The sequence below is a fragment of the Daktulosphaira vitifoliae genome, unplaced genomic scaffold, assembly GCF_025091365.1.
Source record: "Daktulosphaira vitifoliae isolate Bord-2020 unplaced genomic scaffold, ASM2509136v1 Scaffold_1, whole genome shotgun sequence".
Taxonomy (NCBI): domain Eukaryota; kingdom Metazoa; phylum Arthropoda; class Insecta; order Hemiptera; family Phylloxeridae; genus Daktulosphaira; species Daktulosphaira vitifoliae.
In genome coordinates this window covers 64,696,947-64,724,880 of record NW_026099572.1, presented here as the reverse complement: position 1 = coordinate 64,724,880, position 27,934 = coordinate 64,696,947, and the positions used below count along the sequence as shown (strand labels likewise).

At 24.3% G+C, this 27,934-nt stretch overlaps 2 protein-coding genes and 1 long non-coding RNA gene across 11 annotated transcripts in view; 1 reads left to right on the top strand and 2 right to left on the bottom strand.

Moving 5' to 3' along the window:
• Positions 1 to 561: 561 nt before the first annotated feature.
• Positions 562 to 24,610, bottom strand: LOC126895741 (prestin-like). Of its 9 annotated transcripts, none has more exons than XM_050667930.1 (4): positions 24,459 to 24,610; positions 24,073 to 24,133; positions 5,531 to 6,476; positions 562 to 2,448 (listed from the first exon to the last, which is right to left on the bottom strand). In XM_050667930.1, the coding sequence occupies exons 2-4, from the start codon at positions 24,090 to 24,092 to the stop codon at positions 1,420 to 1,422; spliced, it is 1,995 nt and encodes a 664-aa protein (XP_050523887.1). In that variant the 5' UTR covers positions 24,093 to 24,133; positions 24,459 to 24,610; the 3' UTR covers positions 562 to 1,419. The 9 variants fall into 9 exon arrangements, with proteins under 9 accessions (XP_050523887.1, XP_050523888.1, XP_050523891.1 ...); XM_050667931.1 differs by lacking the exon at positions 24,459 to 24,610 and adding an exon at positions 24,214 to 24,303; XM_050667934.1 differs by lacking the exons at positions 24,073 to 24,133; positions 24,459 to 24,610 and adding exons at positions 15,155 to 15,296; positions 15,367 to 15,776.
• On the top strand, positions 19,534 to 22,118 carry LOC126895748 (uncharacterized). The gene is made up of 4 exons (XR_007701715.1): positions 19,534 to 19,754; positions 20,596 to 20,708; positions 20,775 to 20,835; positions 21,653 to 22,118. It is a non-coding gene; the product is annotated as an uncharacterized LOC126895748 (long non-coding RNA).
• Positions 24,611 to 25,959: 1,349 nt separating the features above from the next.
• Positions 25,960 to 27,934, bottom strand: part of LOC126895747 (iron-sulfur cluster assembly 1 homolog, mitochondrial-like) — a 3,401-nt gene continuing 1,426 nt past the window's right edge. The window contains exons 4-5 of the mRNA XM_050667946.1: positions 27,742 to 27,895; positions 25,960 to 26,083 (exon numbers count right to left, since the gene is read on the bottom strand). Coding sequence (XP_050523903.1) covers positions 27,747 to 27,895 — 149 coding nt within the window. The 3' untranslated portion in view covers positions 25,960 to 26,083; positions 27,742 to 27,746. The remainder of the gene's footprint in view (positions 26,084 to 27,741; positions 27,896 to 27,934) is intronic.

Below are 27,934 nucleotides of genomic sequence, written 5' to 3'. Positions count from 1 at the left end.
TTATTACCTGTGAAATATTTTGTATTTATATAGAAACACATTTATTATTTTACATGGTATAAAATTAAGAAAAACATAAATTATTTATATAAACATTAAAATAGCAATGTGATGGAATGATTACATTAAACATTTCATTAAAAAATAATGAAAATAGTAAGTACCACAAATCTGTACGTAACATAAAACTAACATACACAGCCAATATATAAAGCTACAAATATTATTATGTATGTAAAAACAAATAAAGAATGCTCTACTGTCTATTAAGTCTTGCACACATATTCACGTTTTCTTACGAAAACAAAATAATCTGTTTTATGCATGCAAAGTCATGTGTTTTTTGCCAATTTTAAACATTATTTCAACAGTTAACACATGTGTGTTTCAAAATCAATAAGAAATTGAGAATTTAGAAAAATAAACAAATTGCGTATATAATTAAAGTATTATATAGAAAATTAAATGCTTTGACTTAGCTAGAAAAATGATAAAGATTAAAAACAATGAAATAAAATAAATTAAAACAGAGGAATACAGCAATGAACATATATTTTTAACAACATACCAAACAAAAGTTTCATTGCTACATCCAAATGTAATAATAATTTATTGAAAACAATGTTAAAACAAAAATAAATTCGAAAAATGTATGCCAGTGATTGGCATACAATATACATTTAAACAAATATCAAACTACATCTACATAAAGTAATCTACATTGGTAACTTTATTGTTTACTTTTCATACCACGTACCATTACACATACAGAGATCATAAAATATTCACAGACTGATACATAACTATTAAATTCCAAGCTAATGCAAAATAATAACGACGCTCACACAAGAAAATTTTAAAATATTTTCTTCGCCTCAGATTTTAACAATTGATACTAAACGTTAATAAAACTTAAATTTACTTTTAATAAAAATAAACCTCTTTCAGATCAACTTGATTAAATTTTATGAATAACATATAACATTTTTAATTAATCTACGATTTTTTTTAATCTCTATTTCAACTATTACTTGAATATCGTGATACTCTAATTTTTTTTTTTGTCAAATATAAAACTACTATCATTTTTAATCAAATTAGCTTCAACTCTTAATACGCAACCACTGCAGTTATACGGAATTACTAAATTATCTCAAGTATAATCATAAAAAGCGAGGAATAGAAACTTAAATAACCAATACTTTCGGTCTAATAAGTAGCATAAAATGCAAAATAAAATTTCAATCACATTTTCGATTTGAATAGAAACCTAAAATAAATATGTTATGTGATGTAATTTGTAAGGGAAACGGCTCTACTCGAATAGATTATTGTTGTCGAAGAAGAGGTACAACGTTCTAAAGAATGTAATAAACGTTTACTTATATAATGAGCAAAAGCTTGGGTGTCCATCAAGCATCAACAATGTTCCTGGTTATAGTAAAATACTGCTGCATCATGCACAGATGGGAAGAAAATCACGGATGCAAAATTGGAAGACTGCATGCAGTCATATATATTTCCGGACACAGCAGCAACGTAAACATATAAACCTGCTTCGTTTAACTGATCCACAACTTGGGCAAACATGGATAATCCCGAAGTGTCTATGTAGTGCATACCACTTAAATCGAATATCACACACTGAGTTTTTACAACAGTCTCTTTACCATTGCTCACAGTTATAGTTATGGGAGCCAATTCACCATCATATCCCGAAAATAAATTAATAATTTTCTTTTTGAACACGTTTCTGTTTGTTACGTTTAAGCTTCCCGAATAATGAATGATTCGAAGTCTAGGTACTTCCACAGCCTTCTTGTATCTTGCCATGTCTACGTATAAATCTGTATCAGGAATCCGACCCAAGATGTAAATTCCGCTACTTATACCCTGGCAAAACACGAAAAATAATGATACCACAACACCAGCCAAAAGACCCACGTCAATTTCTACGAGTACCACAGTGAAATAGGTAACTATCCAAATAACGGCATCTATTTTAGATGTTTTCCATATTCTGATGATGTCAAATACTTGAAGCAAAATGTCTTTAAGCGCTACAACTGTGATTCCTGCCAACACACATCTAGGCAATGGTTGAAAAAGATGGCCAATCCAAAGAACTACAGCTACTAATAAGCTTGCTGAAATTAAACTAGCCATTTGAGTTTTACCTCCTACTGTTTGTTGAGCTGCACTACGCGACAGTGATGCTGAAAATGGCAAACAAGAAAAAAATGAGCCAAACACGTTAGCAGCGCCCTGAGCTAACAATTCTTGATTAGAATCAATTGGATATTTCAGTTTTTCAGAGAATAGCAATGCCATAGACATGGTTATTGAATAAGCTACGATTGCGATTATCACACTTTCTGTAATTACACTTAAGAGTAAATTTACAGGTGGAGGTTTAAAGTCTGGTAGACCTCTTTCAATTTCTCCAATCTGCAAAAAATCAAAATCGAATTTAGTAATATTTTAAATAATAATAGCATGATTAGCATATTTATATTTTTAAACTAAAATATAAGCAACCTATAGATTCTTTAAATCTAAGTCACTTATTTTGAAATCAAGTATAAATATTCTCTGAGAAGTGTAATATAAAAATATAATGCATTAATAATGACGAAAAAGATTTAGGCTTTGATTCATAAAAACATTCTTTACCATAACAATATACCCAAAAAAAAAAATAGTTCAATTTATTGTATTCATTACTAGAGATTTGTATTAAAAAGCTAAAATAATAATATCATTTGAGAAAAAAATGATACTGAACTAACGTAAAAACATTCTAGTATAAATGATTTTTAGGCTGAATATTAGAGAGGTCTTTATTTATATAGGTAGACATTTTTTTAAAACATTTTTTACACAGTAATAATTACAAATAAAATCGCCCGTGACTCATTTATGAACTCGAGACAGTGGGCGTCAAGTTCTGCCACGTTACCGACTTAGCCACACCGTTTCATCATATATCAATTATGCTTTAAAAAAAATAATAAAGTATAATAAATTTCCAAAATTTAGCATAAATAGTTTTTTACAGTTATTCTAATATATTTACTAAGTGGTTGTAAGTGCATAAAACTTTACATATAAAAATGGTTATAATATTTATTAAAAACACTATGATTACAAGTTGGATCAATTATTTAGTGGTTTAGTTGAATTTGAGAATTCAAATATTATAAAGTATAGACACAAATCAATGTGTATTTTTACAAATACTATGTTTATTATTAAATGTACGGAATTTACTACAGTTATTCGTTGTAGATAAGAATGCTTGACATTATTTTTAATTTTCTAGTAATACGTAACGATAAAAGTTATCTTTCAAAAATGTATTAATGCTTAATGTTCAATACCTTCATTACTGCTTATTATTGTATCAAGTTTTTAGTTTTGTTTAAATAATAGTGTAGTGAATAGCTTTTTTTATTTTTTATTTTACTTGTTAAAATATGCCTTGAAACCAAGTTTATCAGTAGAACCTATTAACTATCAAATTACTGGAAGTAAATTGCCCTTTATAAAAAATTGTTTAAGCGTGTTATTATTTAAGAGTTGTAAAATTGAATTTGCATGAAAGAGCGGTGCTTGTGATGGACAAATTCCTAGTATATTAGAAAAAATCTCGTATACCCACGCAACATCCAACTAATATTGTAAGAAAATTATAATTAAATAACTAAGAAATTTAAAGAAAAATAAAACAAGGACTAGTGACTTAAACAGAAAAAGGGAACAAAATTTTGTAGACCAAATGGAAGATTTATTTGACATTACTTATGCTAATGCTTTTAATTTTATAGCGATTCAGGAGGGTATTAATTTTTACGACTTCAACGAATTAAGGTCGTTTCGGTTGTATGATAGGAGTAGATATGAACTTAGCACAATTAGAAAAGAGGAAATAAATAAAAAACGAAAGAAACACCTACGTGAACTTTATTAGAAGATAATTAATTAAAACAAATATATTCATATCGTATATTTAACACTTATTTATAATTTTAATTTAGAAAAACATTAAAATTCTTCATCCGATTCATCTTCTGAAGATATCGAAATAATTGGTGAAGAAGAAAGTCATTTTTCACCAGAGCTTAGTCCGTCAATAAGTAAAAGAGACAGAAAAGAACTTTCAACATCCAGATTATCTACTACACTTGATAGGTGTAAAGTGATAAGGATGCTGTTCATTTACTTACTGCGTGTTTGGATGCTTCATAATTAGATCCCAGCATAACGTTTTAAACCGATCATTAATTTAAAGGTGCCGTGAAAGTTATAGATAAAAAATTGCAGAAAATATTAATTCGAAATGGCTAAGGCAATTTATTGTTTTTAAATATTTTTATTTAAAAAACAATTTCAACTAAACAGCAGAGAAGAAACATCCTTAAAAAATATTTTTTGTTTTATAGTCAAATGTTACATCCATGCTTGATTTTCTTCTGTCAACGCAATAGAAACTCCCCTCAATTATGTACTATTTTTTAGAAAATTAGAAGCCTATAAATCACAAAATAAGAAAATTTTCAGACATGGCTTAAAAAAAATAATTAACCATTTATGGTATTTAAATACAGAATGTATTACTTTTTCCTTATTTGATGAACGTATAAATTATAATACAAAACACAAAATAGCTGAAAATTTTTAAGCACAGGTATTAATAACAAAGATAATTATGAGGAAGAAACTGATCTAAAAAATATTATCGATTACATTTGATGATGACCCCAATTTTCTTCAAAAAAACCTAACAACTTATTTGATAAATTGGAATATTTAAACGGTTTGGAATTTTAACAATTTTTTTAAGCGTTGATCCAGATTACTGGAAATATCAGGAGGATTATATAATAGGAAAAGAAATAATAAAAAGATTGAAAGTAGTAAATGACACAGCTGAGAGGGAAATCAAGTAAAAAGAGAAATATAATAACAAATTCACTAGAGACGAAGAATAAAAACAGTTTTTATTGCAGGTAAATAATTTAATAATTTTCATTTTAATCTAAATTCAATTACTTTATTTAAATGTTTAGACTATACAAGATTAACGAAAGAAATATCCACAAAGTGATAGAGAAACACATATTAGAAGTCAATAATAAATTCTATAATTAAGATTCTATATATATTAACATTCAGTGTAATACTTATCGAGTTAAACTTACAAAAGCAAAAAACTACCCTCAATTGTCATATTCAAATCCAATGCGGCACCAGAAGAAGCCGCATTGGGGTTGAGTAAAACTTTTCAAATTTCGCCTACATTTCTTTCTTATATGACTGAACTAATCTAGAGGGTACTATCGAAAAAATTAAGTCTAAAAATAAGGACCATTCTACTAAATGTGGAAAAAAATTTGTAATATAACGAATCGCAAGAACATTGAAATATTGCCTCAATAATTATAACTACTACAGAACTAAGCTACTCAAAGACTAAATTAAGTTATTTTTAATTTTAAAACAACATTTTAATAGATAATAGTTTACTTACCTGTCTTATATTGTAATATTGTGAGAGATTAGTCAAATGAAAAACGGCTGATCCAATTACAATAACAACTAATTCTATAGGTATGGGTATTGGCAGTCTTTTGTTAACTCTAACTTTAAGGAACGATCCGTAGATGAGTAATGAGACCATGGTTATACATGACACTATAACTGTTGCAACGTTTAGAGAGTTTATATGTTTTCCAATATCACAGTAAGTGAGAACAATTTGGAAAAGTCCATTATGGCTACCGATTTTTACGCCTAACATTTCTTTCATTTGAGATGTAACCACATGTACTGCTGCACCGGCTGTGAATCCACTTACTAATGTTTCGGACAATATTGTGCATATTACACCCAACCGAAAAACATACATGAGTATTTGAATAAGACCAACCATCAAGGTAACAGCTGTAGCTACTTCTATAGGGGTGTATATTGGCGGAACAACTGATTGTGATACAGAGTCAGTGAATGTATGGGTCATTGGCTTTTCATATGCATTTGAATAAGTATTAACCACTTTACCAGTCATTAAACAGATAACTGAGAACGTTCCCATGGATACGTGCCTAGATGTGCCTAATAAGCTGTAAACGATAACAGGCAATATAGCCATGTATAAACCAACTGTTGGATCCACGTTGCCAAGCATGGCGTATGCCATACCTTGTGGAATATTGAGCACAGCCACTGTAAATCCCGCTACAAAATCTTTAACGAGATCTTCGGACCAGTTATAGTTGGTAAATAGCCAATCGATTGCCGGAACTACACTCATAGCATCTGACCACTTCAATTTTGAAACTTTTTTGCGTTTACCTGTCATTTCTAGACTTGAGTCGTCATTTCTATAAGCGTCATTGAGATCTTCTAGTTGATAAACGGGTCTTTTGACGTTGACTACAACAGAACTATTTAATTTACCCATGACGCGACTGTATCTGTAAACAAAAAATAATAATATATAACAACTATCGAATAATAAAAAAACAAAACGTATTTATGAAAAATTAAAGATAATGAAAGTACTATAATAGTTTGTATTAGATTATTTATTGAAAGCTATAAGGTCATAATATACCTGATATCCCAGATCTAACTGACGACACTTATAATTTTTGATACAATTATCATTTTATTAAAAATTTTTCTTTATACTATAAAGAAAAAATTTTTATTACTGTAAAGTTTATTATTATATAGTAACTAATAATAAAAAAATTGCTTTGGACGTAGCCTATGAAGGCAATATTTACTAAAAAAATTTCATCAATAATGATAATTGGATCAAAACTTATAAGCGTTGTCACTTAGATCTGAGATACCTGTTTAGATTGAACTTAATGAAAGATTATCTTGACAATAATTGACTCTAAACAATCAACTTTTTGTAAAGTTTGATTTTATTACAGCCTAAAATATAATTGATCGATTGAGTATTCATATGCGATGTTGTTTTATTCGAATACAAAAAATAAACAGAACATTTGATATTAAGAATACTATACTAATAACAATTATTCATTTAAGAGTTAAGTAAATAATTGATTTATTTCTTCACTCTAAAAACAAAATAATTTAAAATAAGTTTTTCACACAGTTCACCTTCAACCAAACACTCGTCTTATTCATAGGGAATGTAGGAAACACCAAGATGTTAGTCATAAAATAACTTAAGTTGATTTGAATTTTTTTATTTTCTTAGTAATCTAGAATTTCATTGATAAGAATTTATACTAAACAAAAAAATTAATATTTTTAACTTTTATAAACATAAATTTACATCTTTCGTACTATCATAACATAAATTCGGATAAAAAAAAAATCAAGCTAAAAATTAAAAACCAATTATTTATTATAGGTACTTATAAAAGTTTAAAAATTGTATTTTTACACTAAAAGTTTTAATTTGATGATGTATGAGTATTGGAAATAAATATGAAAGCCATAAGCAAAACTTTTGAATATTATGTTTACACACACAATCAAAATTAAAAATACAATGATCGTTAGAAAAATTGTATTATTATAAGAAAATATAACAATAACATTTTTTTTAATCTCAAATCATATTTTTGAAATAATTAAAACGTCGTTAATTCTTTACACTCTACCCTTTATTAATTTAATAGTCTGATATCATCACTCTGAAAGATTTTCCTGTACACAAAATCTTTCGAATATAATTACATAGAGTTCTTGAAACTTAGACAACACAAATCAATAATCCAAACATTCGCAATTTCTTTTATAAGAATTTTGTAAAAGTATACACTGCGTCTGTTCTTTGCTTTCAACGATTATTTATCCAGTTTATCTATGACTATATTTTATTGAACAAAGAAAAAACAATTTCTGATCAAATTTATACAGCACACTAATTTTAAATTACACTGCAATTTTAGATTTAATAATATACAAAATTCATTTTAACGACAAATAGAATTACTTTAAAGAATCAAGGTAAGATAACCAAAGAAGTTAAAAGAAAAACGTATTTAATTTACTAAAATATCATACTTGTATGATAAACTCATCGTAAAAAGTTCCAACTGTAAAACTATAATAATTAAGTCATACTGTGTATTATGAACACATGCTACATATTATAAAGAATAAATTTAATATCGATGGTAAAAAATTCAAGTGTTACTTAAAACAAGGATAATTAAGAATTTTTTAATTACATAAGAAGATAAGATCTACTCAACTCTCGGAGATATGGGCTAATATAAAGTTCACGAATTTGTTTGTAAAAACGACTACATTTGCCAAGTGTTACCAAGTATACTTCATCGATTGCGTTAAGTTTTTAGTTAGTTAAATTAAAACAAAGAGTAACCAATAAAGTTATTGCGTAAGAATTCATAATAGACTTACTGTGAACAACAGATATAATCACAGATAATGTAAATAATATATAAATGTTCCAAAAACGCAATCATTTAATTTAAATACTAACAAAATTGAATTATTTCAAAGTTACATGGCTTTTACACTTGATGACGATTTACCACAGTCAGTCCTTCACCGATATAAATAAATATAGTTGTTTACTAATTACCTTGAAACAATCTATAAAAGATTCATCATTAAATATTATTAATTAATAAATAATAATTATTAAGTCTTTTTAAGATATAGAGGGTATAGTTGTGTTTAAGATAAAAAGTACAATAATTAATTAGGTTTATTATTCCTATAAATGAAATTGTAACTTGATGGCAATAAAAAAGTAGAGCCAATTATAAATATTTTTCGCATCGGTCATATTGTAAAAAAATTATATAATGCATTAATACTATCTGTATAATACAAACTATAAAATATTAGTTATATTTGAAATAACAAATGACTATTCGAATAGTTGCAAAACAACTATGTCACGAAAAGTTTTATTTAAATTTTTTATGTAATTATAAAATAAATAGTTAAAATTATATATTTTTAAAGGCCTGAATATTCTTGTAACTTATCTATTTGAAACAGATAATCATTGTAAAATATTTTACAGGTAGCTTGTCAATATTTAATAAAGAGCTCTTTAATACTTTCATTATACCCTTAAGAATAACTGTATCGCAGATCTTTAGTGTTGCTTAATAAATTAGTGTTATTGCTTATAACAAACTATTACTTTCAATATTCTAAAAAAATATTTGGTAAAAACCTTCAATCAGAAATAATATTTATAACAACAAAATAAATAATATCAATTAACCTAGTTTTACTTGAACAGATAATGTTAGATTTCTAAAAAATTAAATAATTTAATCCCTTTAACAACAATCATTTAGAAAAATTGTAAGCACAACTGTAGAATTTATCATGATCCAATTAATTAATAAAAAAAAAAAATTTAGATAATTTTTTTTTATTTATTAACCATTAATAAGTTATTTTTTCAATAATTAAGAAAATTATTAAGATTAAACAATTTAAATTGAATTAAATTAAATAATATAATCTGATAATATCTAAAATCAAACTAAAACGAAATTTAATATAAATAATATATTTAAAATAAATATTAAACAACTATATGTTGAACTTTCTATTGTATCATCAGCTAAATTTATAAAAATAATTTCGTTATTTTTCTTTAAAATGTTAAATTTTTGTTAAACATTAAAAATAAAATTTCTTTCGTTTATTTTAGTTTAAGTATTAGAGAAATTAATGTTTCACTATAAAATTATAAATTTGATGTTTTTAAAGTAAATAAAGAGAGACATGTCAGTGAAATGATTTTAATTACCTGTTTAAATTACTATCTAGTTTAACAATATACCCCGAAAAATAAAAATGCATGATACAGAAAAATCTAATAAACTTACCAATAAAATTAAAAAAAAAACAATAATTGTTTTAATAAGTAAGCTACATAATACGCATTAGTACTATTAACGGATTTATCGATGACTATTAACGTGTAATAAAAAAATGATTAGTTCAAAAGATTTATTTTTCTAGTTAAATACAACTTATTCAATGAATTTAAATAGTTTTAACAAGCTTCGAACAAATTTATATGTGATTCAAATTTTTGTTTTTCAAATTAATAAAATAACTACTTAGTAAATATACTTTTCTGGAAAAAAAATTATGTAAAATAAAAAAATTATTCATTATTTAACTCAAGTAAATTGTTTTAGCATAAACATGCAATATTATTTGTATGGTTTGCAGTAACATAAGAATATTTAAATTGATTTATTTGTACAATATAAATAAGGAATATATTTGTTTAATAGAAATCAAGATTTTAGAATATCAAGTTTATAAGTTTAACAAAAATGTAATGTTCAAATAATAGATGTGTTTTTCCTAACTTGCACATAAAGATAAAAAAAAATAACGTCATTACAATATACGTACTACATATTATTTTTAATTACTATAATTATAATGATTAAAATAAAAATACATCAATTTTTACTCATATTTATTTTTTGGATATTTAAACACATTTTAGCTTAAAAAATTATTTTTATTCGATCGAAAATGATACATTTTTCTGGAATACACAAAAGTAGAAAATCGATTTAGGCAAGTATTAAAAACTTAAATAAAATTAATAGAAAAATGTAAAAAAAACAGTATGACAATATTCGTATTCAGAGAGAAAATATATCGAACATCAATATTTTGTAATTAACGACGCAGAAGAAATTCTTTTAGTGAGCACAAAAAAAAAAAAATTATGCACCACTACTTGCCTATTAAAAAATCTGGCGCTGGATCTACAAATAAGTATAATCCAAGCCTAATACTATTATGCCCGTTGTATATTTAACATTCACGTCACTATAACGCGTTCTTTTCCATCACTAATTGTATGACAAATATATTTCGTTTTGATAAAAAATACCTTGAATCCAGTAAGGGGGAAGTATGAGAGGCTGCGCCACATAGGTCTGTTTGGTGTAAATATTTCAATAAATATTTGAATCACATGTATGAATAGGTGATTTTTTAATCAAATGGAAGTATTAAATAGGGTCTCTTTCACAAAGCAAGTCATTCATGGTTTACCTTTACTATACAGGTTTTCACTTCATTTAATTATACTTTTATAGCAGATCATTATAATGTAACGTATTACAATATGTATTTATTAAAAAAATACACATTAAATTATTTTCTTATTTGAAATCGTTTAATCGAATGTAAAAGAAAATTGAGATGACCAAGTTATAAAATAATGACCTAGTCTAAAGCTCACTGGAGAAAATTCAACTTGATCCTATTCATATTGATCTTCATGAAATTAGGGCCGCATTTAGAAGATGGTTTGAAAAGCAATAAATCTGCACAAAAATTCTTTGGGTGAATCTCAATATTAAGGTACGAAACTAATAAAGCATAATACTAGTCTACAAAAAAATTAGTTTTAATTATTTTTTTTAACAATAAGGTTTGCTTAAAGTTATGGAAATAGGTCGAGAAATAGTTAATATTGAAACAATATTTAGTGTTAGATTACCAATTTACTACAGATGAACAATAACATATAAGTACATCATTATCATAAAGTCAAATAAAATAATAAATTATACAAATATATTCATTATTCCAATAATTCATTAAGTATTTATTAATAATAGAAAAAAATTAAGGCAGCAATTGTACATTTCAGTATGAATAAAATTATTATTATTAGGTTAAGTTTCTAAAATTTAAATTATATAAAATTTGAATCTCATATTTTAAAGAAGGCCATTACATTTAAATTCAAACAAATAATTTTCAACTTTAACAAAGTAGATTTTTTTTTTCTTTGCTAAAAAGAAATCAAAACTTGAGCGAATAAAATTATGAAAAGATTAGCATACATTTTTGTATTACAAATTTATTATTTATTCATCAAAACTAAAAATTAAAAAAATACATTATTATCTCTGTTTTATCATTTAGTAAAATACAGACGGACAAAACCCCTTAAGTCAATATTATTTAGATATGTGGCCAGGATTTTTTCTCAGGAGAGCTAATGTTTCTTTTTTTGATTTTACACAGTACCGTGCCAACTGTCCTTAGCACCTTTAGGGCAATCATATATTTGACACCCTATGTAACATGTATAGAAATTAAACCCTAAATAAAAGCACCTCACTACGCTCGCAATAACTCCCCAGTCTCAACAATATATACAATATAAATATTGAAATACTATATAATTTTATAATAACAATTATTATTTCTATTTTTTTTATAATTATTCTTGTTCATTGTAAAATGAAAAAAATTGAATGTAAAGGGAAAAAAAGTACAACTAAAAACAAATTTTGAACAAATTGTTCAGAGTACACACGATTTGTCATCGATAACTACATTAATATTATATAATTATTGTATGGAGTAGCCGAATACATGGATATCGGTAAATTAAAGAAAATGTTGGTTTCCTATTTTTTTTTAAGCTTCGATTCTGTTAGAACGTTCGTAGGTCGCGCTCCCACGGGCAGTCAATTTTGGAAACTGATTAATATCGTTATAAGTAATGTCTTATCACATAAAAGCAATAACAATTACATTGACATCGGGACCTATTTAAAGTGTAGGTATAAAATATATGTTATGTATACAAAACATATTTTATGCAAAAACAAAATGTGTTTATATTTTTCTGGGGCTTCTTAAATGTGTGGCACCTATAGCACTTGTCCCTGTTGTCCCTTAACACGGCCATGATTTATCACATACTCTTACTAGCGCCAAAAACAATTATTGTTAATAGTAATAAATGGCCAATGGGGGGCATTAGGCCAATTAGTCCCTCCTTTACTATACTACTAATATTATTTCATATTTAATGTCAACTATATTAATGAGAAAGCAAGATAGTGTATTGTAGAGCTATATTTTTCACGATGAATCATAATAAAAGTTGAAAGATCATATGAAAAATCAATTGTTACATAAGGTAGATGCGAATATATATATATATATATATATATATAACAACCATTATGTATATAAATATACAGAGTGATATAGTTATAGTTTCACTATAACTTACGCAAAATCATTAAAAATATATAATTTAATATAATTTTTCTTTTTACATTCTATGATTTCCAGGAAATAATTATGTTCTATCCTCTCTCTTTCCTTCTTATAATGTTATTAATTTTAGTTTTCTAGATTAAAACATACATGTTTAACCAACTTGCAAATTAAAAAATAGTCTATCTAAGAAAATAACTGGTCGATAAAAAATGTTTTATCAATATTTTAAAATATTTAAAAAAAGCGGGAGAAGTAGTGCAGTTTATTAATGACTACAAATAAAAATAAACTGAACCGTGCTTCAACTCCAATCTTTGTTAAAGAGTTAATAATAAACTCCTAAAGAGTGGTTTAAAAATGTTTACCAGCCGTTATTTTTTTAAATAACTGCTTTAAATTTTCTAGTAAAAGTAAGTTGGTTACACATATGTTTAAAAAACTTAAGTTGATAAAATTTTAATAGGGGATAGAACCAAATTGTTTGCAGGAAATAATTTTTAAATTATTTATTTTATATTCTATAATTATTATAGAATAATTAAAATAAATTTAAATATATTTTGCTATAAATATAGCAAATATTGCTAACTCAAATTTACATCAAAATTAAAACAGATACGAACAAATAGAATTATTCAAAGATAAAAAGTATATACAGTAAAACAACTAGAATAAAAACTTTACATGAATAAAAATGATAATTATTGTTTGTAATTTTGATATTGAGACTTTTTTTGCTTATACTTAAGTATTAGCGAAAAAGTCTCTATACATTTAAATGAAAAAATAATAAGTCTAAACGTGTAATTAAGTCTATGTTTAAGGTCACACAGCTGTTAAATGATCACGTTTTTACTCGAGCTAACATAGTTAAACCCAAACAAATACAATGAAGTATTTGTAGTAACACGCATAAGTTAACTTTTTTACCCAGTAACTAAAAAATTGAACATGTATAACTGTTTTATACGAGTGAATTTATGTTAACTTCTTCTTACTCAATGCTAAATTAAAAAAATGTTTTTAACAACTGCAAATATGTGCAAAAAGAATGTATTAACTAATTAAAATCTCATGATTTAAAATATATATTCTTTTTTTTTCTCATAAAATATAATCGCGATACTCGCAAACATCATAAATATAAAATTTATGTACATTTTTCAATTCTCAAAAAATTACGTCAAACAAATATTGTTTACTTCTTAACAAAGAAAATTTACATAAATAATTCAATCTTAAAACGTTTAAAAAAAAACCAGTCATTATAGTGATTGAAAGTCGCTTAACTTATTTTTATGGGAACCGAAATTAAGGGCTATTTTCCCAAAAAGTGAAATTTTTTTTTGACAATTTTTTATTGTTTAATAGAAAATTTTAAATAAAACAGTCACAAATATTTCATAAAGTAACATATTTTTTAATTAAAAAAAAAATAAAAAAGTATCATATTCAAACAATTATAATATTTTTTATTACCTATCATAAATTTATGATAAGAAAACATTTCAACAGATCAAAATATCGTATAATTTACTTAAAATATTTGTGTTTGTTTATTTAACATATACATTTACTCTGCTATAGAAAAACTGATAAGAAAACTTCAAGATATTGATATTAATATAACCTACTTTTGCTTACTTTAATGTAATAGATACAAAAATGATATAGTATATTTATTTTTAAATGTGCAATAAAAACGTACCATAAATATCCAATTCAAAACAAAAAAGTTTACTGCCCAAGGATAATTCGAATAAGCCAAAAATTACTTAGTTACACACTATCTTGCAAAATATCTATCGGACCGAAATAACACGAGTCTATATTTTGGCAATACAAACCAAACGTCGCGTACTACAGAAAATACAAGTGAAACGTACAAATTGCATTAACTAACATTTAACTAGTGTATTTATACCTAGTTCCCGCCCTCAAAACTTTAAGTTTCTTTTAGAAAAGACGTCACTGATTTTTTTCATTGTGTAAATAACATATGATACGGCTTGAATTACTAAAATAATGTCAAATATAAAAAAATTCAAGTTAACTTTAAAAATAAGTATAATATATTCATTATAATAACATAAAATAAAATAGTTACCAATAATTTGTATATGATGCAACCAAGGAATGAAATAGTTTTCGTTACACTATATTTTGGTTATCAATATCGAATGTTTTTTGCTTAATGAACTCGACGATTGAATAATAATCAAATAACAGTTAACTCGAAAATAATTAACCTATACGAAACAAAATAAGCAAATCGATAGATTGTCTGAACGTAACTTTTAATAATATAATTGCAAATACACATAAATTTATGTTGAACAAAGATGTTGACGTTAATGTGAACTTAATCGCAATGACTGATTCCGTAGTGGTATTACTGTTTAATAACCAAGTTTGAATATAGTCGACGAGGACGCGAACTCACGCAGCTCTTCCGAATATGCTGCTGAGGTGATTAATTTAACGTGATATTATATCTTTCTATAATAATTATTATTTATCAAAAAAAATATAGAAAAAATTTTTAAAATGACACAAAAACCGCTAATTAACATTGGGAGATCGCTTCCGATTGTGATGGTAGATTTATTTCAACTGTCGTAACGATCTCATTCCAATCAATAAAATTTATAAATTATTTAACTGTATTAATAATCTAACAGATAAAACATGCAAAGAAATAGCCCGTCGGGACGCGACTGTTAATTATTTGATAAAAAAAATTATGGTGTGAGCATAAAAAAATAATAAAACATAACAAACATACATCGTTGTACTAGTAAAAAACGATGCAAAAGAAGTGGAAGTGTTGAAATTTTCGCATTGATCACACAAACTGGAAATTCAAGTTAAAAATATATAGTATACATAAAGACAAGAATTGATCATAGTGAATTATTGATAAAGCTTACAATCATAATAATAATGGTTATAATGTATAATAGGAGACAACAACCAGTTTTTTAATTCATTATAACCACAATTCGAAACCAACCAGAAGCCAATATTTTATAGCCATGTATTCAAAATACACAAGTAACTTTTCCACTAAAATACTTAATGTTGAAACAAAATAATTTATTATATTGCTTGCAAGAAAATGGACGAATCATTACTAGTATTATTCGCTCATACATTAGTTTAATACCATTGACCGAATTAACGAGGTTACCGTAATTATAAACAATTCTCATCATATTCTTAGCAGAATCTTCTTTGATAAATAGAATATTGTTTATATTTGCTATTATGTTATCACCTATGATCTACTGGTGGTAACAATCAGTTACATTGATCGCTCAAATAATATAATAAAAAGTACAAACGAAGATGATTAGCGGGATATTAAAATAAATAAAAACCTACTTGTTTCGCAACAATCTAAATAGTAATCAAAAACTAAAAATAACACGTTGTCATTATGATAATATATCACTTGAAAAATATTTCAATTTTAAAAAATCGTTCCTAAGTACTAATGCTTTAAGATACCTACGAGAGAGACCTACATAATATACATATATATATATATATTTTAATGTCGCTTGTTCTTTATCAGCTCTAGTTAAAATAATAATCAATGATAAATATATATCTATAGAATCTCTCTTTTGAGCATATTGTATTGCAAATTTAGCATGATTGACGAAGAAATATAACTACTAAAACTAAAAACTAAAATAAATACTACAAAATAAAAATTTTTCCCTTTTAAGGAAAAATATAATGACAACAAACCAATAGACGACGAAATCGGAAGAACTGTCTATTAGTAATTAATTTCTATATCTAAGAACCCATTTCAACAAATGTATTTTAACTATAATAAATTCAATTTTAACTTTAATATAACTGTATTATAAAATTAAAATATAAATCTAATTGATTACATAAAAAAAATTATAGGTATAAAAAAAAACTTATAATCATAAAAAAATAAATAATTTCAGCTAATCAGAATCAAACTAGATCACTAGACGTAAACTAAACACTAACATATTCTTCATATCAATTAATGATTCAACTATTAGCAAACTAAAATAGCTCTAATATTAATAGCGAAATTTGCTTATTTAATTCAACAATCTAATGCAAAAAAATTAAAAAACGATTTATTTATTAAAATTTATTAAAAACAATTTCAAGTAATTCCATACTTGCCACTAATTATAGGTGAATTTGAAAAACCTTGATCAAAAAAAGTTCCATAGTTTTCTGATTTATTCAAATCCATTTATTAATATATTTTGAAAAAAAATACTTTATTAAACACTAAATTCAAGTTAACAACCGTGAACATTCGCTTCAATAACAATACTATCAAAAACAATGAAATTAATCCATAAACTAATAAGAAAAGAAGTGATAAAATGATTATGCGGCATGAAATCAATCAACTAAACAAACATCGGTAGCTTAAAGCACTTGTAAAAAAACACGTATAATTCAACAAAGATATCAAAATCTAACTATTTGTAATAGTGCAAGAACACCTAATATTGTTTTAATAAATTAAATTGATAGAATAAATAATTTACAACTAAGTTAAAAATATTTAAGTTTTTTTTCTAAACACATTATTGAATAACTAAGTAAAGTTAAGTGTAATGCAGTTTTACTGTTTAATTTATACACTAAATGTATGAATTTCTTTCAACCCGCTCAACTTTTTCGGAAATTTTAGGTTCAACTTAGGTGATTTACTTCAGAAGATATTATTTTTCAATGTTACAGGAACCTAATGCCGCCAAACAAATTAATTAGTTTAATTATAAATAATTCATAGAAAATGCAAATATTTAAAAAAAAACTATAAAAACCTAAGATAATCTTACTGAAAGAAAGTCTTGATATGATTATCATATGATATGATTATAGATATGATTTATTCAGATAATTTTAGTTTAAACTGTTGTTGAAAAATAAATTTTATTAAAACACATAATGTCATTATTAACAGTCAGCATTAATATATGTTTCGTCAAATTTCCATAATATATTTTAAATTTTATTTAAATAGGTTTTCTTATATAACTATTAGAAGAATATGGCATGATTAGAAGAACCATTAAACATAAAATGATTTAATAGATTTGTATGAGAAAAATAAAATGGTAACTAAGTCAAACAAAAATTTATATTTTATGTTTAAATACTTATTGTGAGAACAAACAAAAAATTAAAGGTTATAGTGGAAGGTTATTTTAACAGTCGACAAATTTCATAAATTAGGTAGTAAAAACTTAACAAGACTAATGACCGTGCTTAATTAAGTAAAATTAAACTTGACTTCAAACAATTCAAATTACTATATTTTGAATAACTACAACGAATGTTACTAGAATATTGGGCATAAACATGTCAACCACAATTTTAACTTGGATGCCGACACCATCCAATAAAGAGGCTAATCAAAAGAACCTTCAATATTCATATCTTAAAATCTTATAGATTGTTTGGTGACATTTAAGCATGATGAACTATTCGTTTATCGTTTTTAGTAATGAATTAATTAAGTTCAAGAATAGATCCGTGTAAATTTCGACAAAAATTCATATTTTTGATTTATGTTAATTAGCAATTTGCCTAAAAAGTTCCTCTGGATCATTAAAAATACACATATATATTTTAGTTATAAACAATTATTAAAATCCAAAAATTAATTTTTTCTTTTTGCATTAACTTTTGTCCAAATTTATAATAATTTTGATATATATCAAGACTAGTGGTTAATCATACAAACATACACATGAATGTGTATTTCGGTTATAACTAATTTTGGTAACAGTAGAACAAAAGGTATGCATATAAAATTGAGAGTGTACAGGTTTTTTAAATAACGTTAATATTATATGAACATTTATTCTGATGATAAATAATAATAATATAACTAATTGAGACTAAAAAAATTTTCATTAAGAAAAACTTTAAATTTCTTCGTGGTAGCAAACTTTTTATTTTATTTTTAACGTTTAAAAACATTGGTTAGAATTTTAATCAAAGAATTATCATACCATTATTCTTTTAAAAGAATAAATATAGGAGCGCATTTACCTATCTAAAAGAAGAATCATGTAAATTTTTACCGAAAGCACAATTTGTGATGTTTTCTAATTAAGGCGTACGTTAATTACAGCAAATATTTTTTAAGAAAGTTTTCGATTAATATTTTTTCTAGGATACACTGATAAAAAACAAATTAATAAATTTAATTGAGTTTAGTTAAGTGTCTATCATTCGAAGGCATAAGATACTTACTATAAAATGTGTTAACATATTTCGAATAAAATAAAATATATTTAAATATAGTTGTTATTTTTATGTACTATTTACAGTCATAAAAAAATTACGTCATCAAAAACCCGCAAAATGTTATAACAAGGACAGACATAAAATTAAAATAGTTGATCCAAAAAAACAAATAAATTGGTGATATTATACTCATTGTTAAGTTTTTTGGTAGTTTAAACATCAAAATATAAATTTATATAAAAACGTTTCACAATTTTTATTTTATATACACAAAAAAACATTTATACAAATAATACTCAGTGACAATTTTCACCCTCATTGTTGAACCCGTTCAAAAAAAGTTTTTGCATAAAAATGTGTCATTTGTTTATAACAATAATATAAATTAATGCACACATCGCGTGCATCAAAAACGTGTACTGATCGTCAAATATACAGTAAGACATTTTATGTAATGTTTTATATATATAACTAAAAAAATCTAAAATATATTTTTAAATAATAATCATTATATAGTAATATTTTAATCCATTTATGTCAATAAAAAAATTATTATTATTATAAGAAAAGATATAAAAACTTATATACAAAAACGTATATAGAATAGGGATACTATAATATAAATAGGAGCAAAAATATTTCTTGACATTTCACAAGGAATAATATATCACTATTTTTTATATTAAAATTTTACATTATAGTATTCATAAAGCATTTTATAGAATAAACAGTTTACATCAAATATTATTCTTATCAGTAAAAATAAATGTCATTAAATAAAGACAAAAAATATAAATTTTAAATTTTCTTTTATGTAAAAGTTAAANATAAATGTCATTAAATAAAGACAAAAAATATAAATTTTAAATTTTCATTTATGTAAAAGTTAAAGAACTCTAAAATATGACTAAAAAGTCAATTTTTTTAATGTTATTTTGTTATTATCAACAATTGTATATACAAAAATTTTCTAACGAAGTTTTATACTAATGACACTTATTAGTATAACTTTTTTATAAAATTAAATCACAGATAAAAAAAAATACATTCATCATTTGCACGGCTGATACAAGCGAAATAAATTCCAGTCAATACATAGTAGTTTATTGAATTGCCTATATAATAGTATGTTTTAAGATTTTAATAATTATCTGTTAATTGATTTTAATATACTTAACACAACGAATTACAATAAAAATAACTATTTAATGTAAATATTTTACAATATTGTTCAGTCATACATCCCTAAATTTTTTAATTCACCGATGATTATTACAGAAATTATAACCTGTGTAGTTGAAAATTCAACCAAAATTCCCTTGGTGAATAATTATAAAGAAGCCGGATTTCGTATTTATATTAATATTAGTATGATTCAGAAAACTAGTTTGGTAACCTAAGATAAAATTCAATTCAATAAATTAATTTGTAATAATTTATTTTTGTAATATATTTAGAGTCAAAATAACAAACATCCACAATAAAAAAAACATTAATACGCAGCAGACAAATTTTTTTGTGAGTATTACAAAAAAATAATTTGCTTAGCAAATCTTCTTAGTATTTGTTTGATTAACAAAAATTACGATTTAATTAAACAAACAACATTGTTTAGAATAGACATTAATTTTATTGATTTTTTTAAATTTTGCACAATTTAACATAAACTGTGCGACTCACTTGTTGGTATTATACTTTATAATAATATTTAAATATAGACCAAGAATCATGATACATGATTAATTTTGACTATAAGATGAAATATTGTAATTTATTTGTTTTTTTTATATAAGCATCACATTATATCTCAGGGAATTTATAACATGAGGGTAAAAACTCATCTTCTTACAAACCAAAATTGCCTTATTTACTTTAAATTTCTTTAAAACTACAAGGATGTATCAGTAATGATTATTCGTATGTATATTAAAGTCAAAAAGTTTCATCAATCATTTTTCTACACTCCCGTAGTTTTTTCTTAATGATAATACCTTAAATATCAAACTTTATACATAATTGAATCTATTAATGTTATATTTTGAAAAATATAACCTCGTCTCCCTAAACTAGAAGAAATGCCCAAAAAATTATAATCACTAAAAACAATTGTTTTTGATATTTTAATTTCAATTATTCCATATTTTTTAAAAATGTACGAAGAAAAATTCAATAATTAAATTAATTTAATTATTATTAATGCTAGCATATAAGGCAATTTTTCTTACTTTAGATAACATTTTTAGAAAATCTAATTATTTAATTAAGAAAAGTAAGCCTTCAACTTATCAATACATCACATTAACACTTTTTTTCTTAAATTTTTTGTATGTTTCAGAAAACTTGCATCTTTTAATCTTAAATCAAATAAAAGCTTAAGCAATGTTCTTTGAATTAAAAAAAGAAAACAACTGATGACTTTTTTAATGAGTTATTGGCCGCCAAAATCAAAAATCCCACGTAAATATTATAACAATATATAACTAGATAAACAAGCATAATGCTTTACGAAAAAAGTTTAATAAACTAATAATAATTAGTAAATCCAGATCACATATGGTTATGTGTGACCAACTCAGCCATCAAAAAATAATTTTAAAGGATATTTTTAGACTGTGACATATAGATGTGTTACTTTGATAAAACTAGGGTCAATCATAATGTATAACTTTATATTTATCTTAATTTAAGTTTTTTATGTCGAAAGCAAGATTAATAGTTAAAACTATAAGTCATTAATCCTTTCAAACCTTTGGTACTTATTTTTATTGTATTTCTTTTTTTTATTTGCAATTGTAGTTTTGAATTGATCACAAAAATAAATGCTTAGACTTAAAAAAAATAGAAAATTTTAAATAAAAATATTTTACAGTATAAATGTTATAATCGTTTTACAAGAAAACGTCAATAAAGAAATATTCATAACCATATAAAACAATTCAATCAATAAATATTTGTTAGAAAGTATAAGTAATCATTAGTTTTGTTATTTTTAAAAACTTATACGTTTTTTAATTAATTATTCTGTAATAATGTCGATTGATTAATTTTAACTATTACCATTTTAACTATATACTAACCTTTAGAAGATTAACAATAACGAATTAATTATTTTAATTTATAAAACGCCATTAAGTGGAATTGTGGTTGAATTTATAAAATAGTAATGCTTAGGACACACACTGTCGCCAAATCGAATCTCGGTCATGGCCAGGTCACTGGCAGCTTTGTTTACTAAGCAAAAGTTATTCGGAAAGGAACTACCGGTATATATCTATGAGAAGATATATTTTTTACTAACTCTTGAGACGAAACGTTGGTAGTTTTTCATGTATCATTTTGATAAAAATATAACTCATTTATAACTTAAAACAAAATGTTAACAAGATTTTTGTGAAATTATAATATCTAGTTAATAATGAAAAATAGAGGATTCATTATTTGAGGTAGACAACCTAATCTGAAGAAAAAAATCATAATTACCCTCATAACACGTACTACGAAGAATAATTTTACAAAATTTATAAATACATATAATTCCTAGCCCTACTAATGACCTTAAATCGCTGACTTAAACATAAAACATACAATTGTTATTTGCGTCGTATTTAGTCGTAAAAACGTGACGCAAAATTTTTTTTAAAAGAAACAGAAAAGGAAATCGTCGCTTATAAACTTATTTAAACAATATTAATAAAATAAGTTTTTCTGAAATATTTTTTTGTTAGAATCGTAGTTTTAATAAAAATGTATGAAAAAAATCATCTCTTGTACACGTATAATTAAAATTTGTTTCTTGATAATTTTGAAATCCTGCAAAAACTATGTTACGTATTGTTGTATTGTAAACAATGAAATATTTTCAGTTGTATTTCTAATTTTTTACACAAATTTGATATAAAAATTAGCCGACTATAGATTTATCGAAATGAATTATCACAAGATGAAAAACAAGTATCTGCATATATCAATAATTTTATTGATTTTCATTAAGCTTTAAATGATGTATTGATTAGGGCGTTTCCTGGATTATCAACACAACCTTTTTTTTTTGACTACGCACCGTAGTAACGCAATTAGAAATTTTTTATGAAGGGTCCAGATAGCTTTTAGAACGTAAAGTAGTGGGGATATTCACCCCTCCAATTCCCATCGTTACTATGATATTATGTTCATTAGAGTCTGTGAACATGAGTACCCCCTTTGGTTGTAACACTGACTCAACAAACTAAAGCAAACAAGTAATTACGTATAAAAAGAAGGAAAAGAAATGTAATGAAAAATGCTCCGAAAAAATTTAATTATTCATCACATGACCTTTTTTAAGTCACTAAATATAGTAGCAACTGAAAATAGCAGAATTGTATTCCCGTAGTGGAATTTATCTCCCCTCATACCTTACAGTAAATATAATATATATTAAAGTAGTATCATAGTAACAAAAAATTATATCAAGAAAATCAATATCACATTGTTAATAATGTTATTTGTATTCCGCTAAAATTATCTTAAAATATATCCAAAAAATACGGATGTAAAAACCGAAATGATAAATAATAAATATTAATAAATTATCTAAATATTTAAGAGTCCTTAAAAAAATATTTAGACTTGCATTAATTGTAGAATTTAAAACTGTTTGAATAATATTCTATTTGAACTACTAATGATACGCTCGTATAAATTAAAGCAAAAGTAACTAAATATAACTTTTTAATTAAAAAGAAACTACTTATTGTACATAAGTAAATAACTTACCCTTTTCTGTCAACGTCCATTTTAATTGGTAACTATTGGACTAAACTAAAGATGTATCGTCCTGTAAATAAAATTACGTAAAAAAATTCATAAACAACTTAATATTTTTTTTTTTAATACCTATAAAAAAAGGATTATTACCAATAGATGGTTTTCAAATACTTGGGTGAATAAATGAGATATTTAATAGAGGAAGTAATTCGAATGCCTAATGTACATATTTGACCTTTAATATCATATGCACGACATTGAAAATATAGAGAGAGTGAACTATCATTTATTTATGATTGATACCGATAGATGCTATAACACGTTTCAATTACAAACGTGTAATAAATAAAACAAATCTAAGATCAATGATAATTATTCTTAAGTAAATGTCTTACTTTAATAATGGAGGAATACATAACATCTAAACGTATCACATGTATAATTGTCATAATTATGTTTATGTTATATCTAAAAATGACATGTTGAGTCATTATAACAATTTATAATAACTTTCGACTATATATTAAACGACCAGGGAATCAACTGCTATTTAGCAGTTGATTATTAAAAATAATTTACAAAAAACTGATACTATTATCAAATATAATTGTAATGTGATAATAATAACCAAAGAGCTCCAGCATACAATTTCGTTAACAGCTGCTACAATAATGATAATAATGATGTTGCTAAAAAACAAGCGTTGAAAAATTTTGTAATACTAACGTATTTTATGAAATAAGTGGATTTATCCATCTTATATTTTAAGTGTATTTGAATATATTAATACCTATAAATAAATATATAATTTTTCATGTGATAAATCCCTATAGTCTTTACAAGTCTGTATTATCTATACAAATCATATGATAACTACCATAAATACATGCGCTATTAAAGTTAGTATATTGAAATCTATTATGTCAAAGTAGTAAATTTCACTATATTCATAAACAAAATATACATTGTAAGTTAATTATCCTGTAATTTTTTTAGTCAAAACAGCCAATTCTTTGTTTGTAAGATATATTCTACTTTAACGTTAAAGTCTATAGAGTCAACTAAAATAGAATATAATTAGTTATATTTCAAATAGGTACCATATTATGTTTTTCTAAAAATAATTAAATTTATAAAAAAAAGTCTTCCAATTATACATTAATTAACATTTCAATTCGACAGTACACTGGCCAAAATATATTTTCAAATCTATTTTGACTAGTTCTATTTACAGTCGTACACAATATTTTTTTTTAAAACAATAGCATGACCTAAACCATTAATATAACTGTTTTAAAACTTTTAAAAACAAAAATACCCTTCTCATAAATTAAGTTTAAGAATACTGATAAACTTGTCAAATATTTTATAAAAAATACTATAATCATGTTTTTTTTTAACAATTGACACAAAAATGAGTCAGATACCACATGAATAAAAATATTAGACAATAAGGATAAATGATAGATATTTATAAATGAAGGTGTAATTAAAAAAAGAATGGTTTTCAATTTAAACTTTACTTTCTTTAAGTCAATACAAAACATGATAAAATTTAATAACAAAAAAAAATGTATTCAGATCATAGACAAAACCAATAACAAAATTATAAAAATTTTATATTAGATAAGCAAAGAATAATAAAATTATCATAAATTTGATACATAATTAAATACAATTTGAAAGTATTGGAAGGGATTATAAACTGCTATTATAACTGTTTGAAAAAATGCCAAATAAATAATATTTTTTTAGCATTACTTTCTTGGTAATTGGACATGTTTAGTAAATTATTATTTGCTTAGTATTAATAATATTTAAATTTCTGAAGTATGTATCGATAAACTATTTTTATATTAATATCAACAAATAACAATTATGTATTAAAAGTGTATATGTCACTGTACAAAATTTACATCATATTTAATATTTTTTACTATTTTTATAAAAAAACTATGTAAAGATTTCTTCTTAAATATTCATCTTATTAAATTTATTGACATCCATAAATTTAATGAACCTAAAAAATTATGTTAATTAGTATATTCAATCATAAAAATTAAATAAATAATAAATCTATCAAATAATAAAACTTAAAATATTAATGAGCCCAAGTAATTAATTTCATATAATTAAAACTCAGTTCATAATATAGGTTCATATAAATGTGAAATACTGTACACCCTATCATGAAGTTATTAACCAGCGTGTTGTAATATTTACACCCTTCATGTTATAATTGTCCTTTTATAAATCTTATTCATAATAATTTATGCATATATATACATATATTAGTCATATGTTATTACAATCTTATTTTGTTATGAAACTGTACTTTGTACTATCATACAAAAAAATTGTTTTAGATATACAACAATATAATCAAGTTTTACAGAAGTCATAAGGCATATACTAATGTCAGTAATTTTAATATTTGATAAACATTGTACTATAACTTTTATAAAAAAGTATCACAAAAGGTATTTTTTAGTAATCGAGCTTTCCCAACAAAATTATAAAGTAAAAAATATTATTGAGTAAGAAAGACCAGGAAAGGGCACTAGTAGCTCATCAGCTTTGTTATCAAATAACAAGCTGCATAAACAACCACTCTAGATTGCTTAAGATCTTCGAATGACTGAAATACCTTTTTTGTGTTATAAATTTTATTTTAATTTTACAACATTCTTCTGGATAGCTAAAGACAATAAGTAAGTAAATTCTAAATATCTTGCAATGCGTAAAACTATAATTACACATGCTTCAAATTTATATGAATATTGCAGGTTTCTATTATGTAAATTTACATATATATATATACTTTAAAACTCTAAACAAATCTTGACAAATTTAAGTTTAATACTACCTCTTTAATGAACATTCTTATTCACACTATAATAATAGTAATAGAATTACTATAATAATAGTAATAGAATTCACAATAGAAGAAAATAAATCCTATTTTATTTATTATTAAATTGACCACAAGTCTCTCACATAATACTGAGAATAGCTAGCCTCCACATAACATCACTAACTACTCTCTTATATATCCTTTTTCCTCATTTACATTTATTTTATTACTATTCTTTTTTAATCACTATAGGTAGCACTTATTAATTTATGATCAAATAAAGATGCCAAGTTTTAAAAATTAGTACACTTTTTTCTGATCCTCTACAACAGCTATGACACATTGAAAATCTAATATAACAAAAAATTGTTTTCAATTAAATAAATCTGATGATATAAAAACAAATGAAGTTTCCATTTGAAATAAATTAGTAAGTTAATATGAGTTTAGGGTATAACGGATGGAATCAGAAAATTAATTTTTTGTGTAAAGCAGCTCAACAAAGAACCATTATGTTAAAAAAAATAAAAAATAATTAATTTCAATATTTTGTGAGAAGTAGTAATTTTTTTTTTTTTTTTAATATTTTGCAGTGCATAGTTAATTAAACACCCCTAAACTAAGTCTCTAGAATATTTTTTGAAAATTAACTCAATTTTTCATTTTATGACAAAACATATTATTGATCCCAGCCTTCATTTGAATTTTAATGTGATAAAAATTAAACTATGTAAAATATTTTAATTTAAAAATAATATTTTAGTAGACTTTTGACCATAATATTGTAAAAGAAGTTATTAAATCAAATAATAATAAACACTTACAGAGCTTAAATGTTAAAACTTTCACCGCATCCACATGTTCCTTTAATGTTAGGATTATAAAATACAAACTCTGATGATAGTTTTGACTGAACATAATCCATTTCAGTGCCAAGTAATGTTAATTGAGCTCTCCTATCAATAAATACTCGAATTCCTAAAATGTATAACATACCAAAGATGAAAAACAAGTATC

Excerpts from the sequence above, each read along its gene's own strand:
- LOC126895741 (XM_050667929.1), bottom strand. The coding sequence starts at position 17,299 with ATGGATTTGAATAAATCAGAAAACTATGGAACTTTTTTTGATCAAGGT. Across the intron at positions 6,477-17,222 it reads TCACCTATAATTAGTGGCAA|ATACAGTCGCGTCATGGGTA; the intron begins GTATGGAATTAC and ends TTTTGTTTACAG. Across the intron at positions 2,449-5,530 it reads AATATTACAATATAAGACAG|ATTGGAGAAATTGAAAGAGG; the intron begins GTAAGTAAACTA and ends GATTTTTTGCAG.